General features: G+C 37.8%; 1 protein-coding gene across 2 annotated transcripts in view; it reads left to right on the top strand.

Annotated features, from left to right (window-relative positions):
- The window catches only part of ABCB11 (ATP binding cassette subfamily B member 11), a 115,945-nt gene that overhangs the window by 80,613 nt on the left and 17,783 nt on the right, over window positions 1–17,549 (top strand). For both annotated transcript variants that reach the window (XM_072612234.1, XM_072612235.1), the window contains exons 19-22: window positions 3,861–4,019; window positions 15,583–15,687; window positions 15,797–15,958; window positions 17,320–17,523. In XM_072612234.1, the coding sequence (XP_072468335.1) occupies window positions 3,861–4,019; window positions 15,583–15,687; window positions 15,797–15,958; window positions 17,320–17,523 (630 nt within the window). The remainder of the gene's footprint in view (window positions 1–3,860; window positions 4,020–15,582; window positions 15,688–15,796; window positions 15,959–17,319; window positions 17,524–17,549) is intronic.

Genomic DNA, 17,549 nt, shown 5'->3' with positions numbered 1-17,549 from the left:
AGAAATTCTGATTATGATGGAATTTTCACCCCAGTCTGTGGGTGACTTCCCCCGCCCTTCCTGTTATTTCAGTCTGTGAGAGTCCAGAGATCAGAATGAACTTCCTTTGTGTCACTCCTCAAAATGTACTCTCTGTATAATTTCATTTTCTTCACATTGTTCTCTTATGTATCTCAAGTGAAATTCGATAAAATTTCTAAAATAGGGGGAGAGGGCTACCTTTCTTCTGTTTTAAAAATTATCATCCATTTCTTTGTTTTTCCTCCTCTTTTAGTTCATGTTTTAGGTTAATTTCCTTTTCAGTTGTACTTACATCACAAGGAATGAAAGAGGGAGGGGGAAAGGATATGATGCTTTGATGAATGTGATCTCTTTGGTACTCCCTCCAGAAATGCTGATCATAGCCCTGCTTTATAGTCTCATTTGGGTGTTACCATCTCTTTCTGGAAGTCCTCTATAAAAGAACCACCCAACATTCTTGATATCTTTCTTTGTTTCTTTTACTATCTGAGATTACAAATTTATGATGTTAGCTGTCCATCTCTTTTCTTTAATTCTTGTTGCATGACAAACTCACCAGCTCATATATTTACTTGATGAAGACTTTTACACACTATTTCTAGGTGGTAAAAAGAACATGATACAAAATAATTTACATGAATTCCTTCTAATATCTCTAGGGTGTATGAGTCAGAGCAATTTGCTAAAATAATCTTTTGGGTTATCTTTGGAGTTAGCTGTTCTTGCTTGTGATGAGAGGAGGTAGTCAATCTTTTTTGTGTTCATCATGGAGTCCTTAGGCAATTTAGTGAAGTTTATAGACCCTTTCTTTGAATAGTGTTTTTAAACTTATGAAATAAAATTCATAGGATTGCTAAGGAAATCCATTATATTAAAAAAGTTATAAAAATATTTTTTAAAAAAAGTTCACTGATCGCAAGATCACAACCTCTGATCTTACAAGGTAGTGCGTGTCTCTAATTCTTATAACTGGGGAGATTGTGGCTGGTAGATTTCTTGAGCTCAAGAATTCTGAGACACAGTAGGACTAAAGCTGTGTCCATACTAAGACCACTATCAATAAGGTGAATCCCTGGGAGGGGGCGTCGCTAGGTTGACTAAAGGGGAATAAACCAGATCAGTTCAAAAATGGACAGTTCAAAACATCCATGCTGATCAGTAATGGGACCAAACCCATTAGTAGACATTGCACTTTCAGGCTACGTGAGACAGAGAGACCCAGTCTCCCCCCTTTCCCTTCAAAAAAAGGAATTCCTAGTTTAGAGACATGTTCAGTTTCATGAATTTCTTAGAACTCTAAGGAAATCACCATCATGTTAGGCTAATGGGAGATCCAGAATAGAACTAACAGAGACTGATGGGATCATGGCTAATGCCAATAAGGATAAGAATACTGCTGATCCTCCCCTCCCCCCCAACAAACTACTGGTTATTCTATGATTCAGTGTGTTCGTCCTTCGTTGCCAAAGAAGACCATGCCATCAGAGAAATGATGACATGACTTGCACTTGACTTTGAGTGAGGGACGGCTGTGCAGATCACCAGCCTCACTTCTCCTCCAGAGCCATCTGAATCCACTGACCAGATATTCATCAGGATGACTAGAAATGACCCAGGATGAGGCAATTGGGGTTAAGTGACTTGCCCAAGGTCACACAGCCAGTGAGTGTTAAGTGTCTGAGTTGAGATTTGAACTCAGGTCCTCCTGACTCCTGTACTGGTGCTCTATCCACTGCACCACCTAGCTGCCCAATGATCCAGGAGGCAAGTATCAGACAGTCATTTGGAATAGTATGATAATCAGCACAGATCAACATGGTCGATAATTCTGAGGTGGAATAGTTGAACAAGAAGAAAGTTCATGTAAGAAAACGAACAGCAGAAAAATATAAAAGGTGAGAAAAAAATAAAAAGTGAGATAACATGAGTGGATGCAATAATAGTAATACCTTTAGCCTAAATTGTCTTCCTTTATTACACTTAAACTGTGGGTTATAAGTGAACTAGTTTTCTATTTGCTGGTTTGGGAATTTGACTTACTAAATGGAAGGGTCATGTATAAAATTACTAGAAAATATTTCCCTATTTACATCTGGCATTATATTTATGAAATAGAATTCACTGAATAGTTATTGTTTATGAAAGAATGAATACTGATTGATAGTTATAGTTCATTTATTATAGACAAAGGATATTTGTTTTAAAGTATTTCATTAAATTTATAGGTAAATTAACATGCTGTCTACATTTTTACATTACATGTAACTGATGAAAGATCTAATGGGAATATGAGATAATATTTGTAAATTGCTTAGCACAGTGCCTGGTACATGGTAGGTATAGATGCTTATTCCCTCCCTCACTTTTCCAGGAGTAAAGTCATGATTCAACAGTGATCACACTGGGGTTTTATAGGTACTGATTCTATTATGAAGAAATCACTTATAACTCTGATATCCAATATCTGGTGAAAGGCATAAGTATATTAAAGTAATGGCTAAACCCTAGACCTAGTTATGAAATATGAGATGGAGGAATTCAAACATGCAATCATTTAATTATGGACATCTCTTCCTTAAAATATATAGCTAAGTATTAATCTTTCAATTAGGAGTATAAGCATACTAATTTCTCAAATATATAGAGAACAGAGTCAAATTTATGAGAATACAAGTCATTCAGCAATTGATAAATGGCCAAAGGAAATGAACAGGCAGTTTTCAGATGAAGAAATCAAAGTTATCTATAGTCATATGAAAAAAATTCTCCAAATCACTATTAATTAGAGATTAGATTAGATTAGAAAAATGCAGATTAAAACAACTCTGAGGTACCACTTCACATCTATCAGATTGAATAATAGACAGAAAAGGAAAATGGTGAGTGTTGGAGAGGATATGGGAAAATTGGTACACTAATGCATTGTTGATGAAGTTGCGAACTGATACAACCCTTCTGGACACCAATCTGGAACACAATCAAACTGTGTATACCTTTTAACCCAGCAATAACACTACTAGATCTGTATCCCAAAGAGATCTTTAGAAAGGGAAAATGACTCGCATGAACAAACATATTTATAGCAGCTCTTTTTGTGGTGGCAAAGAACTGTATTAAGGGAATGCCTACCAACTGGGGAATGGCTGAATACGTTGTGGTATGTGATTATAATGGAATACTATTGTGCTGTAAGCAGTGACCAATAGATGGATTTCAGAAAAACCTGGGAAGACTTACCTGAATAAAGTAAAGTGAAGTGAGCGTAACCATGAGAACGTCGTACATAGTAACAGAAACATTGTGTGATGATTAACTGTGATTAACAGCTATTCTCAGCAACAAAATGATCCAAGACAATCTGAAAGAACTAAGATGAAAAATGATATCCACATATGGAGAAAGAACTGACATAATCTGAATACAGAAAGAAGCATACTTTTTCACTTTATTTTTTCATGTTTTTTTCCTTTTGGTCTGTTTTTTCTTTCACAACATAACTAATATGGAAATATGTTTTACATGATTGCACATATATAATCTACATCAAATTGGTTACTGTTTTATGGAAGGAGGGAGAAAATTTGGAATTCAATTTTTTTCCCTGAATGCTAAACATTATCTTTACAAGTAATTGGAAAAATAAAACACTATTTTTTTAAAAGTATAAGCAGAACCATGTTTAATAAACTTAGTAATCATTTCTGCTTGCTACAAGTCTTAGCCAGCAGTAACTCCTTAAGTGTGTGTGTCTATATATATATATGTATATATATGTATGTATATAGCATATAATATTTGCATACGATGTAATAATGACCATAACCTTTTTCTACCTTAAGGATCATCTTTCTGAAGAAAAAGTTGAACCTGCACCAATTACAAGGATTCTGAAGTACAACAGTCCAGAATGGCCTTATATGCTAGTGGGTTCCTTCGGAGCAGCTCTGAATGGTGCAGTCAATCCCCTTTATGCACTTTTATTCAGCCAGATTATTGGGGTAAGAGATTGTGCATTTTTATATTGCCCTCTAGTCTCTTTGTTTCTGTATCATTAGAAGCACTCTTCCTCTACTGGCAAAAAGAGCCTCAGGAAATTGCTAGCTCTGCCTTTTTCTTTCTTGCTGGTTGTGAGCTATACATTTTTTTTTCTCAAAAAGGAGAATATTTTTCTTCACTGAGAAAATATAAAAGCAAAGCAGAGCTCTCTCATTTGGGCTTGCATTACATTCATACAATCAAAAAGGTCTGTATAAAAGCTATCAGGAAAGCAATTTAAATAGCGGCAAAAGACAATTTGCCTGCAAAGCAATCAGACCAGAAAACAGGGCAGACAGTCTAGAGAGTAAGTCATTAGTATCCAGTGGAGGCAGTTTCTTTCCTTGTAGAATGGTAGAAGTGCAAAATATAACTTGGCATTCAAATTTTGAATAATTTTGGTGCCTACTGTCAACACTCAGGTCTAACCTATATACCTGCAGGTGATAAAGGGGAAAAGTGGTAATGAGGGCTAGAACAGAGAGATCCTGGATAAATGAAATGAAAAAATAATTCCATTTTCATTTAGTCAGTTGTTTCCGTATTTTCTTCCATGAAACTTTTACCCTTGCCTTCTCTGTTAGAATTGCCAATGAAGAAAATTCAACATGGTTAAAAGAAGGAAAATAGGTTATACTGGATGTTTGTACATTCTACTAATTCAGACATCAAGATGTCAGCCTTGGTTTCTAGTAATTTGTTTGGCACTTTTATTAATCCATCTCTGTCCCTCCCAAAACACCCCTTTACCCCACTGAGATTTTAAAAAAAAGAAAAAGCAAAACAAATCTCTTGCTATATGGCTACAAATTAGATGTATCAAAAAAACAATAAATCCCTCGATATATAGCTAAATATTTCCACATTAGACATACATTTTAAGATCATCAGCTGTCAGAAGGTAGGTGGCATGTTTGGCTTCATGGTTTATCATTGTGTTGATCAGCATATTATAGTCTTGCAAAGATTTTCCTCTGTAATGTTGTTATCATTGTATAATGTTTTCTCTTACTTTTGTTCACTTTCCTTTGCTTTAGTTCATCAAAGTCTTTGCAGAAGTTTCTTCTGAAATTGTCCATTTTCTTATGGCATATTCATATATCACAATTCAGCCATTTCCATTCCCCAAAAAGGAGGTGTAAGACAAATAACACCAGCATACAGGATGGAAGCTAGCATAAGTTCACTCTTGATCTGGTCAGACGGGAAGGACAGGAAAATGGCTTTGGAGAGGTTAACAATCTTACTTTATTCTAGTCTAGTCTTCTCAAGGCGTTGCTGATAATGGGAGCACCAACTCCTATATCATTCCCTAATCACCCTCCTCGAAGGGGCTGGCAAGAAGGGTAGGGGGGGGCAACTACCCCTACATCTCAATGAGGTCAATCAAGGCAGGCGCAGCTTGTGCACTCCCCCTAAATCCCCTTAAGTCTCAATGGGGGTCAGTGGAGGCAAGCACAGATTGCCCCCAAGCCTTGTTGGGACTGATCAAGGCACATACAGCATTCTAGTTTCTGCTAGAATGTTCCCCACTCACTGACCAGTGCCTACTTGCTTCATAGGGCAATAGGAAAAAGAAGGCATATTGCCAGCAATAGCCTCACAAGTTTACATAACTTCACCATTGTATCTACTGTGCAGTCGCGGTTCTAAATTAAGCCCAGATGTTTATACTATTTACCATTATATAATGTTGCACAAGCATGGTGGGGATGTTTACAAGTCATGAGTCTGGGAAATAGAGATTGTTAAGGCCATGGATCCTGTGAAACTAAACTTTAAGAAAGAATGACAAAAATCCACCTTACACACTAAAATCCACCTTACTTTACAATTCTTGGCTACCTCAAGAAGAGCTACTCTAAGTATTTATGTACATGTAAATGCTATCCCTCTTCCTTTTATTTTTTGGGGAGCATATGGCTCATCTTTTAAAGGATTTAGTCTTTCCACCCCATTGATTACTTATTTCTACACCGGGAAGCATTATTTACAACTAGCAGAAAAGCATAATTGGAATTCTCAGGGACAGAGAGGCTTTGATTTGATTCTCTGGTTAACTGGGGGTTTAGAACCTTTTAAGTTCCCCACTGCTCTTTGCTAAATATCTTTCTAAAACAAGTCCTTTCTAAAAAGTCTCCTTTTCCATCTTAGGAAGAATAGTATGGGGAATCTTTCTCTGGTGTTTCAGGGTCTTTGCAGAATCTCTGAAAATCAGAACTCATTGGACAATGATATTTTGGGAGCTCTTTACCTCTTTTATATGACAGATCTCTTTGGCAGTCTGGTGAAATCTATGGGTCCCTTCTCAGAAGAATATTTTTAAATGTATAAAATAAAGGACATAGGATTGCAAAGGAAACTAATTATATTGAAATTTAGTCATAAACAAAGTTTTTAAAGTAAAAAACACCTGATGGAGAATCAGCTGTAGGTGAGATAGGATATTTGTCTGAATCTTTATTCTCCCCAGGATAGTTTCTAAAAGATAGAGCAGAGTCCAAAATAACGATAATAGCTCACATTTATATTATTACTTTAGAATTTTAAAAATACTTTTCTTGTAACAACCCGAAGAGATAAACAGTACATGCTATTTTCCCCATTTTATGAACAATTAGGTGGTGTTGCGGAAAAACACCAGATCCTAGAGTCAGGAAGACCTGAGTTCAAATCTTGTTTCAGATACTTACTAACTGTGTGACCCTAAGTCACTTAACCCTGTTTGCCTCAGTTTCCTAAGTTGGGGAAGGAAATTGCAAACCACTCCAGTATCTTTACCAAGAAAACCCCAAAAGAGTCAGATGTGATTGAATAACAACATTCTTGCCATTTTGCAAATGAGAAAATTTTGAGTTAGAGAAATTGTTGTTTACCCAGTCATGCAATACAGTAATGACAATTGAAATTAAAGTAGCACTTTAAATTTTGCAAATCATTTTTTCCATATCTACACAACATAGCTGTTTACTCTCTATGGGCTTGATACATATATTCTCATTGCAAATTCAGAATGGAATCATGAATGTTAAAAGTGCTCATACACAGATAGATTAGCTCATCTGAGAATCATAACATTGATTCAAGTGACATTGATACAAGTATTATTATGCCTATTTTATAGATGAGGAAACTGAGACTCTGAGAAGTTGTTACTTACCAATGGTCACACCACCAGTATATACCATTGGTAGGATTAGAACCTAGATCTTTCTCAATTGAAGTTCAACACTTTACGCATATTTGTCTCTCTGTAGATAAGTTTTAGAGCTGAGACTTCAATTCACGTATTTGACTCCATTTTCAGTATTCTCTACATTGTACCAAAGCCAAATTTTTGCTGGTTCTGATTCACTGCATTTTCACTGTATAGAATGATGAAATGAGATGAATCATAAACTGTTAGAGCTAGAAGGAAACTTCAAATTCATCTGGTCCAACCCTCTTATTTTACAGATGAATAAACAGAGATCCAAAGGGACAAAAGTGGCTTAGCTGAGGTTGAATGATGATGATGATGATGACGATGATGATGGTGAAAATGATAATGATGATGATAGGTAGAATAACCTGTATAGGAACTCTGATTATCTAACTCCAAATCCAGTGCTTTTTTTTCACTAACCTATACACTGGATTGGGAATTCTAGTCCCAACTCTGCATCTCCTTGGGCAGATCACTTCATCTCTCTCTGAGCCTCATTTTTTTTCAACTAAACAAGGAGTAGGTTGGAATTTTGTCATTGTTGAGTCATTTTAGTCATGTCCAACTCTTTGTGATCCTATTTGGGGTTTTCTTGGCAAAGATGGTGGAATGGTTTGCCATTTTCTTCTCCAGCTTTTTTTACAGATGAGGAAAGTGAGGCAAGTAGGGTTAAGTGATTTATCCAGGCTCACACAGCTAGTAAGTGTTTGATGTCAAATTTGAACTCACGAAGATGAGTCTTCCTAACTCCAAGCCTAGCATGCTATCCATTGCACCATCTAATTGCCCTAGAAGACTTTTTCCATCATTGGCATTCAATGATTTCTCATGTTACTTGCCCAAGATTAGGAAATTTGCATGAAAGAGCTAGTGACTCAGCTTGCTTTCGTTGGCCATCAGTCTACTTGAGCACATTGCTGCCTGGTGGTAGCAGAATCTCCTATCTCAGATTTTGGTGTAACAATCAAATAGAATAGAGAAAAAGGTGCAGCTTTTTATACAGTCTCAGACTGTACCATTTTTCCTTTAGTGCTGCAGGAACAGGGCAAGCAGCCAGCTGGTAGAAAGAAAGAACCCAAAGTCTCTTCATTGGTAATGGTCCAGTAGGCTGCATCAGCCAAGAATCTGGTGCTCCAGCAACCTCTATTGTCTTCCTCTTTGCTAAAGATGATTGTTTCTGGTTGTCCCTAACAGGGCTAATTAGTATGTACGTTTCAAGAACTGCATGTTGTTTTCATACTCGAGGTCTAATTTTCCCATCCAGAAAATAGGCAATTTATAAGTGAGCCACTTTCATCCTAGTTAACTAATGTATGCAGGACACGCGTTTGGTGCACTGATACTGCAGTGTGGTCTGAGAACCCAGCTAAGCTTTGGGAGCTGTTTAGAGCTGGGTTCCTAATCCAAATAAAGCCCTAGCTCAGTGTGAAGCATCATTTGTCAAATGACTGACTCTCTTTCCCTGGATCTCATTTGGCTGGCTAGAAAATTGGCCCAAATTCCCAAAAAGCAGATGTTGCATCTTCAGTTCCACATCCCCAGCTACCTAAATGGCCATTCTGTAGTAGAGATGCCTGCCCAAAGGCTTAGCAGTTAAAGATAGGGTGAGCTGGAGAGAGTCCTCAGGACTCTCTCCAAAGATGGATGGCAGAGGCAAAACTGAGTGACAGGAGGTGCCTACACTTGTTTTCATAAAAGGCTTTTTCTTGAACTTGAAAACATTATTGCACAGTGGACAGTCAGTGCAGATTTTAGATGAATATTCACCACATCATTACAATTGGATTTTGCCAAGTTTGGCTCCTCTCCACTGTACACTCCTGTGAAGCTGAGCCAGGCTAATAGGCACAGAGAGGACACAAAGGGAACTCACTGGGTCTCTCTATCTGATGTAACAGGGTCTTCTTTCTTGAACAGTGGCCAATAACGAGTTATGTGTGTTTCTTTTGGCAAACCATCGAGCCTCTCATCTGTAAAATGAGTCAGTGGGACTATGCGAGCTCTGAGGACCTTCCCAACTCTAAAGTTCTATAATTCTAGGATTCTAGTAGTTGGATCATAACTCAGATGAAAGTGGTATCTACATTTGGGTAATATTGGCATGGAAGGGGACTAAAAGAGGATTTCTTAAGATCCAATAAAACATATTTGTTTTTTCCCTCACTGAGACTCTTTTTCACTGACAATGGAATTATGTGACATCAAAATGGGAGAAAGTCACTATGGTATGTTCTGAGATCATTCCATATGTACTCATCACGAGAAGAAATCCATGTGACCTTAGGAGTGCCAAATTCTGTCTTCTTCTACTAATCAGTAATAAAAGTAAAACTTTTCACTTAGACTCCATTAATTCGGAATTTGTGATCATTTGGCCAGGGATGATGCCAAAAGGTTACTTGTACATGATTTAGATGTCCATGTACCTCCATACTAATATAACTAAGACACAGACCCTGGCTTCAGGGAGCTTATAGTTTATTAGAACGACGAGATGTACAAATATGACATAAGAGAATTAAAGTTACAAAACAAAATGTAGGTGCTTAATAAATGCTTGTCGACTTGCAAAATGTCGTGGGAGCCCTAAGGGGGAAGTTTTCATGAAAGAGGTATCATTTGAATTGGGTTTTAAAGACAAGCATAAGGCCCGGGCTTCTGATTTTACCAGCACAGAGAAATCCCCCATCAGAAATTTCCTTATACCCATGCAGACTGGGTCATTCATTCTCTGTAATTCCTTTGTCTTCAAGAGCACTGAGAGAGATGTATTGACTTGCCCAGGGTCACACAGTCTTTTATTATAAGAGGCTAGACTTGAACTCTTCATGGCTTGTGGCTTAAAGTCTGTCTTTAAAGAATTGGCAGCCATGTGATCCTGGGCCAGTCATTTAACCACTATCTGCCTCAGTTTCCTCATCTGTAAAATGGGGATAACAATAGCACATACTTCCCATGGTTGTGGTGAGGATAAAATGTTAAATGCATTGCAATCTTAAAGTACCTATGAATGTTAGCTCTCAGGAGAGAGACAGAATGTCATTGAGTTTAACAGAAGCATAGAATGAGAAGAGGGCAGTTGTCATGAGATTACTGAGATACTTGAATGTCAGGGAAAGGGGTCTGAATTGAACAAAAGAGAGCACAAAGAATGCCAGAAGATTTGTGGAGCAAGGGTCTGGTGTGACCAAATCTAGACAAAGGAAAAATTATTCTGACTGCATTATAAAGCGTGAATTGTGTTAAGGACACAGGCACTCTGCAGTCCTCCACAAATACTCTCCTTGACTTTGGGTCCTCTGAGCACACTGAGCTCCAAATGGACTGAGTCAGGACTCAATGTGCCAATCAAATACTGAGCATTTGAAATAGCTGGCCATGATGGTTCAAAAACAGCTGACTCACTCAACGGGGAATCAGCACTGAGACCAAATGAGTGCTTATGCTCGCTCTGACAATTCGCCATTAGCACTCCCTTCCTCCCAGGATCCCCAAACAGGAGCGACAGACTTCACAAACTATCGGGATCCATGAAGGTTGCTCCCACTTAACACATTTACACAAACATAATACATGATCCTAGTCAGGATAACCACTATCTGAGATGCCCACGCACCAGGTTCTGTCCCCATGCACTTTCTTCTTGGTCTGACAAACACATTACACATTTACATGTTGTCCCTCATCACTCCGTTCTGACTCTTCAAAGCTCACAGAGTACTGGCCTTGCCATCAGGGAGAGCAAAGTTCAGATCCTGCCTCTGACATACTTGTTAGCTATCACCTTGAGCAAGCTATTTAACTTCTCAGAGCTTTAGTCTACTCATCTGTAAAATGGGGTTAACAAGAGCACCTATCTCACATAGTTGTTATAAGGGCCAAATGAAATGGTATAAATAAAGTGCTTTGCAAAGTCTAAAATACTGTAACAGTATGAGTGATCATTATTCATTTGTAGCAGTAGCAGCCACCACTTGCCAGGCCTATCCCACTATTTCCTACAACCAAGGGCCGTGGATATATCCCAGCTGCTGCTTTGCAGCCTGTAAGAGCAATCTTCTCTAACCCAGGCAGCTGTAGAATCTTCTCTTACTGCTGCTTACCATTTCACAATGAAGTAGATTGGAGTCAGGAGAGAGCAGAGCTGGAACAATCTGTTAAAGGCTTCTTTACCATAGTTTTTTACAGACAGTGATGAAGTCTGTACTAAGATGACAGTGGGAATGGAAAGGAGATGGGTGGCAGAAATTGGGAACGAATTAGAAATGAGTTTGGAAAAAGAGATTAGTGAAAGACAACACCAAGATTGCAAACATGGGTAATTGAGTGAATACCACAGAAATAATTAAATCAGGAGAGGCACGTTTATGAAGAAAGATAATAAAACTTGATTTTGGGCATGGGAGTTTGAGGTGATAGTGGGACATCTTGGTAGAGGTTTCTTATAGCAGGAGATGCACCTGGATTTTAGAAAGCAATCAGGTCTAGACATCTAGATTTGTGAAGCAACTTCATAGGGAGAGAGTAATGAGAAAAAAGGAGTTAAGAACAGACCCTTGGGAAACACCAGAAGGGTCAGGCAAAGGGCATTTTACTAAAGCAAATGGCTTGCTAAGTTATTTTAACGCTATAATAAATTTTGAGAGATTTAAATTATTTAAGGAAAAAATGCTTTTAAGTACTTAAAATCTATCATAGAAATGATTGATGAGCTAATTAATTGAATTACTTCAAGAATCTATGATCTCATTGGCCAAAGTAGATTGTAACCCATTTATAATAAAGGACATGTCTTCAAAAATTGCCTGAGGCTCAGAGAGATTAAGTGACTAGAGCAGGGTCATAAATTAAGAAGTGTTAGAGACAAGATTTGAATCTAGATCCAAATTCAGCATTCTACTGTACTGCTAATTGCAATAATTTTAATCTACTTTTAAAGTGGGTCACACTGGGCCCCTATTGAGCAACATTTTGTTAGTCTGGTTTTCATGGCAATATTTATTCAATAATGAAACTGTATTTCTTTTTGTAAAAGTCTATAATTTAAATATTTCATTCATTCAAAGTTTACCTTTATACCAAAAGAGTCAATGGAATTTTTCCATACACGGAATCCATTTCATTGAATGCCAATGTGTCTTAGTAAAAACAAAGATGGCAGATCTTTGGATGTTTGTGTAACAGTGGTATATCTTAGCTTTCTCTATTCCACAAAATATTTGAACTCATATCCATCATTAAAATTATTCCCTCTTGAAATTGACCTCATATGATTCTCTAAAAATAGCTGGAATCTTAGGTGAATGAATTAGGATTGGTAGGACTTAGCCTGTGCTGTGACCTATAGCCTTCCCATTGAGAACAAATGAGATGTAAAAAACAACAACCACCATTTGTTAAGTACTTACTCTGTGCCAGACACTGTGCTAAATACTGGGGAGTTAGATACAAAAAGTAAGACACTCTCTACCCACAAAGAGTTTACATTTTAATGGGAAGATAACATAGAGTGGAGAGTGGTGGCCTAGAAGTGGTGTTTTGGTCTGGGAAGTCATAGAAATAATGAATGGAATCATAGGGCAATTGATGAATATTCCTTCTCAGAAAGGGAAGAGTTGACCAATCATTATTCCCTGAACTAGCCCAAGGAGGCATGGTTAAATAGGCTAGTGAAGCAACAACATTGTGGGTCTGGATGAAAGCTATACATATGGTGGATTTGGAGTGGGATTGGTTGCTACTAATCAGGAGCCCAGAGTCAGGGGTGAGGAAAGGAGGGTGAAGCTGGTATGGCAGGTAGAGGTGACTTAGGTCATAAGCAACTTAATTTTCCAATTAATAGTACTTTAAATATGTACTTTGGGGACAGGGAAAGAAAGAAGAAAGAAAATAAATCAGAAGACAAATTCTGAGGGATGCATCAAAAGGAAAAAATTGAATACTGTCATAGCAATGCAGAGGGATGAGAGAATGTGTGGATTTCAATACCAACTTGCAGTTCAGAAGCCAGATACCACTTCCCATCATGCTATTCTCTTTCTAGAAACCACTGTGAAGAGGTTCAAATTAACATAAACATAATATTCATTCATTCCACACATATTTCAGTTCCTACACTGTGTAAATCACTGGCCAGTTCCAGTTAGTCAATACTTCCTTTCTTTCTTCCTTTTTTCCTTCCTTCTATCTTTCCTTCCTTCCTTCACTCTTTCCTTCCTCCCTCCCTTTCTTCCTCTCTTCCTCTGTACCTCCCTTCCTTCTTACCTTTTTCCCTCCCCCCCCAAGAAGAATGATACACTTACATAGGAGTGCATTGCCCAATGAAATGTAAATTTCTTCAGGCTTTGATAGCCCATTTGTGATTCAAATGGAGCTACTTGACTATGCCTTAAACCCGAATCTCACTGACTGGCCAATAACTCCCAACACAAACCTCTGTTGGTCATTGTTTGGGTTTTGTTGGCTCAGAGGGAGTGTAAATGGCAATTATTTCTGTTGTGGCCAGAAACTCTGAGGGTCTTCCCCTCCAAGACTGATTTTTTTTAAGTAGGTAAAAGAGGTCATTCTCTGCCTCATTTCTTACCTAGCCTTAATCACTGAATGGGCATTGCCTCAGTTAAATTGAGATCTGTTAAAGACTTTAGCTTAAAAAGGCCAAGGTCTCCCACTGTATCCAGGGCCATCTCCAATCGTCCTGATCTATATCTTGCCACTGGACCCTGAAGGTTCCAAAGGAGACAGTGAAGCTGGTAACCTTGCACAGCCCTCCCTCACTTAAATCTAAATCATTTGCAAGTCAAGATATCACCTTCTTCTTCTTGAACCAAAGACAAACAACAGCAAGTTCCTACACTGTGCCAATCATTGTGTTACATACTGAAAAGGGGGAAAAATGCTGTCTATAGGGTATGCTTTCTATTTTCAAAGAAGGAAGGGAAACATCAATGGACTCATTTTCCTAAGTATCCTCCCCCCAAAAAAAGAAAGAAGGGAAACTAAAACATTTATACAAATAACTAATTTAATATAATATGCTATCAGAGACATTTAGGCAATACAATGTCAAAGTCATAGCAGGGACAGTTCACTTCTGGCTGGTGTGATCATGGAGAATATTTCAGAGAGGAAGTAGAATTTAAGTTGGATCTTAAAGAGGATAGCTAAAATTTTGCTAACTGTGAAAGACATTCTAGGGAGAGGCAACGAAATAAAAGCATTGAAGTGGGAAATTGTGAGGCATGTTTGGGAAATAATGAATAGTCTGATTTGTCTGGGGTACATGATCTATATGAAGGGGAATGGTGGAAGAAACATTGGGAAAGATAAGTTTGATACAGACTGGGAAGGGCTGTGAATGCTAGACCAAGAAGCTTAGATTTTATTTGATAGGTAATGAGAATCCACAGGAGTTTTGGAGTAGGTGTTGGGGGGTGAGTGGGGAGGGAAAGGAGACATGATTATAATTATGTTTTAGAAGTATAATCTGGATGGACTGGTTGGAGATAGTGTGGGTATAGTAAATACTATAAAAATAGATTTACTATAATATTGATACCCTGTCCTAGTTACAGACAAGTATAAGATTGATAAACACTTGCTGCTTCAATTGAAAATTATTACATTGCTTTATGTATATAAGGTACATATAAAGCTATAAGAACAGACAGGATCCAGATGGGAAGTAAAAACATCACCATTTCATCTATCATTTAGAAACATACACACAGAGAGAGATTTTAAATTAATTGTATTTTGAGTACTATTAGAATAGCTTAAGTATTTATGAGCATTAAATAAGAATTGAAATATTTCTGGATCTTGAAGTATTTATGAATACAATAAAAATTGGTCATAGACTCTAGAGCTGGAAAGGACCTTGGATATCATCTAATTCACCTCCTTCATTTTAGTGATGAGGAAACTGAGATCCAAGAGATTAAGGGGCCTACCCGTGTTTACAAGTGCTAATAAGGAGCTGAAGCAGGATTTGAAATCATATTGTCCAGGGGTGGAGAACTGTAAATTGTGGATTCGGTCAAAAGGCCTCACTTAAGGATCCAGAAGACCACATGTGGCCTCAGAGCCGCAGGTTCCCCAGCCCTGCTCTAGTTATTAGACTAGGCCTTGCTGACTCATGATTCTTGCTGTATAAAGAAATAGTTAGCTTTATAAACATATTTATAATATTTTACTTCAGTGTTTTGTTTTTAAGTAAAACCAAGTGCTTTTAATCCAGACTGCATTTTAAAACATCTATGAATTTATTTCGTTGGACATGTTATTTATGAAATATTTCTTTGTTGTCTGTTATTTTCCCAAAGACTTTCTCTCTTCTTGATAAGGAAGTACAAAAGACTCAGATTGATGGATTATGCATATTCTTCATAGTATTAGGAATTGTGTCCTTTTTCACTCAATTTCTACAGGTAATGAACTTTTAGTTAATTTTTAAAAACTTTTTATATTTTTAAAAAAAAATCCAATTCCATCATTCTCTCCTTTTAAAAATCAATCAATAAACTCTATGTGTTTTAGGGATATACATTTGCCAAATCTGGAGAGCTGCTCACCAAAAGGCTGCGGAGACTTGGTTTCCAGGCCATGTTAGGGCAAGACATCGGCTGGTTTGATGATTTGAAGAACAGCCCTGGAGCTCTGACAACAAGGCTTGCTACAGATGCATCTCAAGTTCAAGCAGTAAGTCCTAGCTGGGTGGAAGAGAAGGGCTAGAAGAGTTCCAGTGGGAACTCTGCACTGGATCTGTTCAAACATTGGCACATTTTTCAAGGTACTTGAGGGTCTGAGATGTACCAAAGTCATATTTTCCATCACTTCTAAGATTGGCAATGAATGGATACCATCCCATGTCTTTTGAAAGGTCCTTCTTGCCAATTTCTTTTTTCCAGACATTGCAGCCTCTTTTCTAAGTTTTGAAATTCATATGACTTGCTTACCAGAGGAGAATTTGTGTATAATTGGTGGAGCTTTGAGTCCATTCTTGGCAAACAAAACTTCAAATTCTCCATATGTTCCCCTGTTTAGATTGTGATTTCTGTGGAAGTAGAGGGCCTTTTCTACTCTCTCAGGCTTCCCGAGTAAAAGCCAGGTCAGGGGAACTGAGCTAACAGAATGAGCAATCCTAATTCGTAATTACTGAGCTTGACAAAACACAGATTTACTCAAGGGACTCTGACAGGCTGGATGAAACAGCACATTTTTTAAAGTTAGACATCTAGATTCCCAGCACTATTTAATTTGACTTGTCTCACTTAGCTCAAGCACAAAGCCAGCATTTTCTTAGGAATCATCTCCACCTACTCCCACCACAAATTTATACTTTCTGTTACTTATTTGATTATTTATATTCATTTCCCGGGAAAAAGTTGGGAGAAAGTTTTCTCCTGACCCATGGGTACGTCATATGACTGCTGTGAGTTCTTGTGAGTGTGGTAAATAGTGCTGATCTGAGAAAACAAAACCAAGCGCTCTCTATTCCTCTCTCCCAACAAGAATCTTTTTTGATGGGCTAGTTTTCATGCAGCTCTTACTTTTATAACTTCAGAAACCAAAGGATTCACACCATGGAGGGGACTTGTAAAGGTCATCTAATCCATGTTCCTGCCTTAACAACTTAACCACCTTCCTGACAGATAAGACTTCTAAGGAAGTCTACAGAAAGAAATGTCACTACCTCCCTTAGGGATCCATTCAGTGCCTCATTGCCTTCCCCATCCAGAAATTCTTCATTATACCTTAAATGAATCCCTTGCCGGTTAGATCACATGGATTTCCTTTTATTTCTATTTCCACTGGTGGATTTATATTAATATATGGGAATGCTTTGCAGTACATTTTAAATTTACTAAAGGAGTTTGATTTTTAAGGGAATTCATCTTGGAGAACCAAAAACATGTTGAATTTCATTTATTGAATTTATTTTAAAGTGATTTACACCCATGCTGATACATGTTGATAACAATGCTTTGCCTTTCTCAAACACATGCAATCTGTTTCCTATATCATGGCAGTCATGACCTTGGGTTTTGTTTTACTTTCAGGCTACTGGAACTCAGATTGGGATGATCGTTAATTCCCTCTCCAATATTGGTGTGGCCCTGATCATCTCCTTTATCTTCAGCTGGAAACTGAGTTTAGTGATATCATGCTTCCTCCCCTTCTTAGCTCTATCAGGAGCCATACAAGCTCGAATGATGACAGGATTTGCCTCTTTGGACAAACATGTCTTAGAAGCAACTGGCCAGGTAACTGGGGGGAAAGGAGGTATCTG

This window comes from Notamacropus eugenii, chromosome 5 (genome assembly GCF_028372415.1).
Source record: "Notamacropus eugenii isolate mMacEug1 chromosome 5, mMacEug1.pri_v2, whole genome shotgun sequence".
Classification (NCBI taxonomy): domain Eukaryota; kingdom Metazoa; phylum Chordata; class Mammalia; order Diprotodontia; family Macropodidae; genus Notamacropus; species Notamacropus eugenii.
The sequence above is the reverse complement of the archived record's forward strand: the minus strand, read 5'-3'. Positions and strand labels throughout refer to the sequence as shown.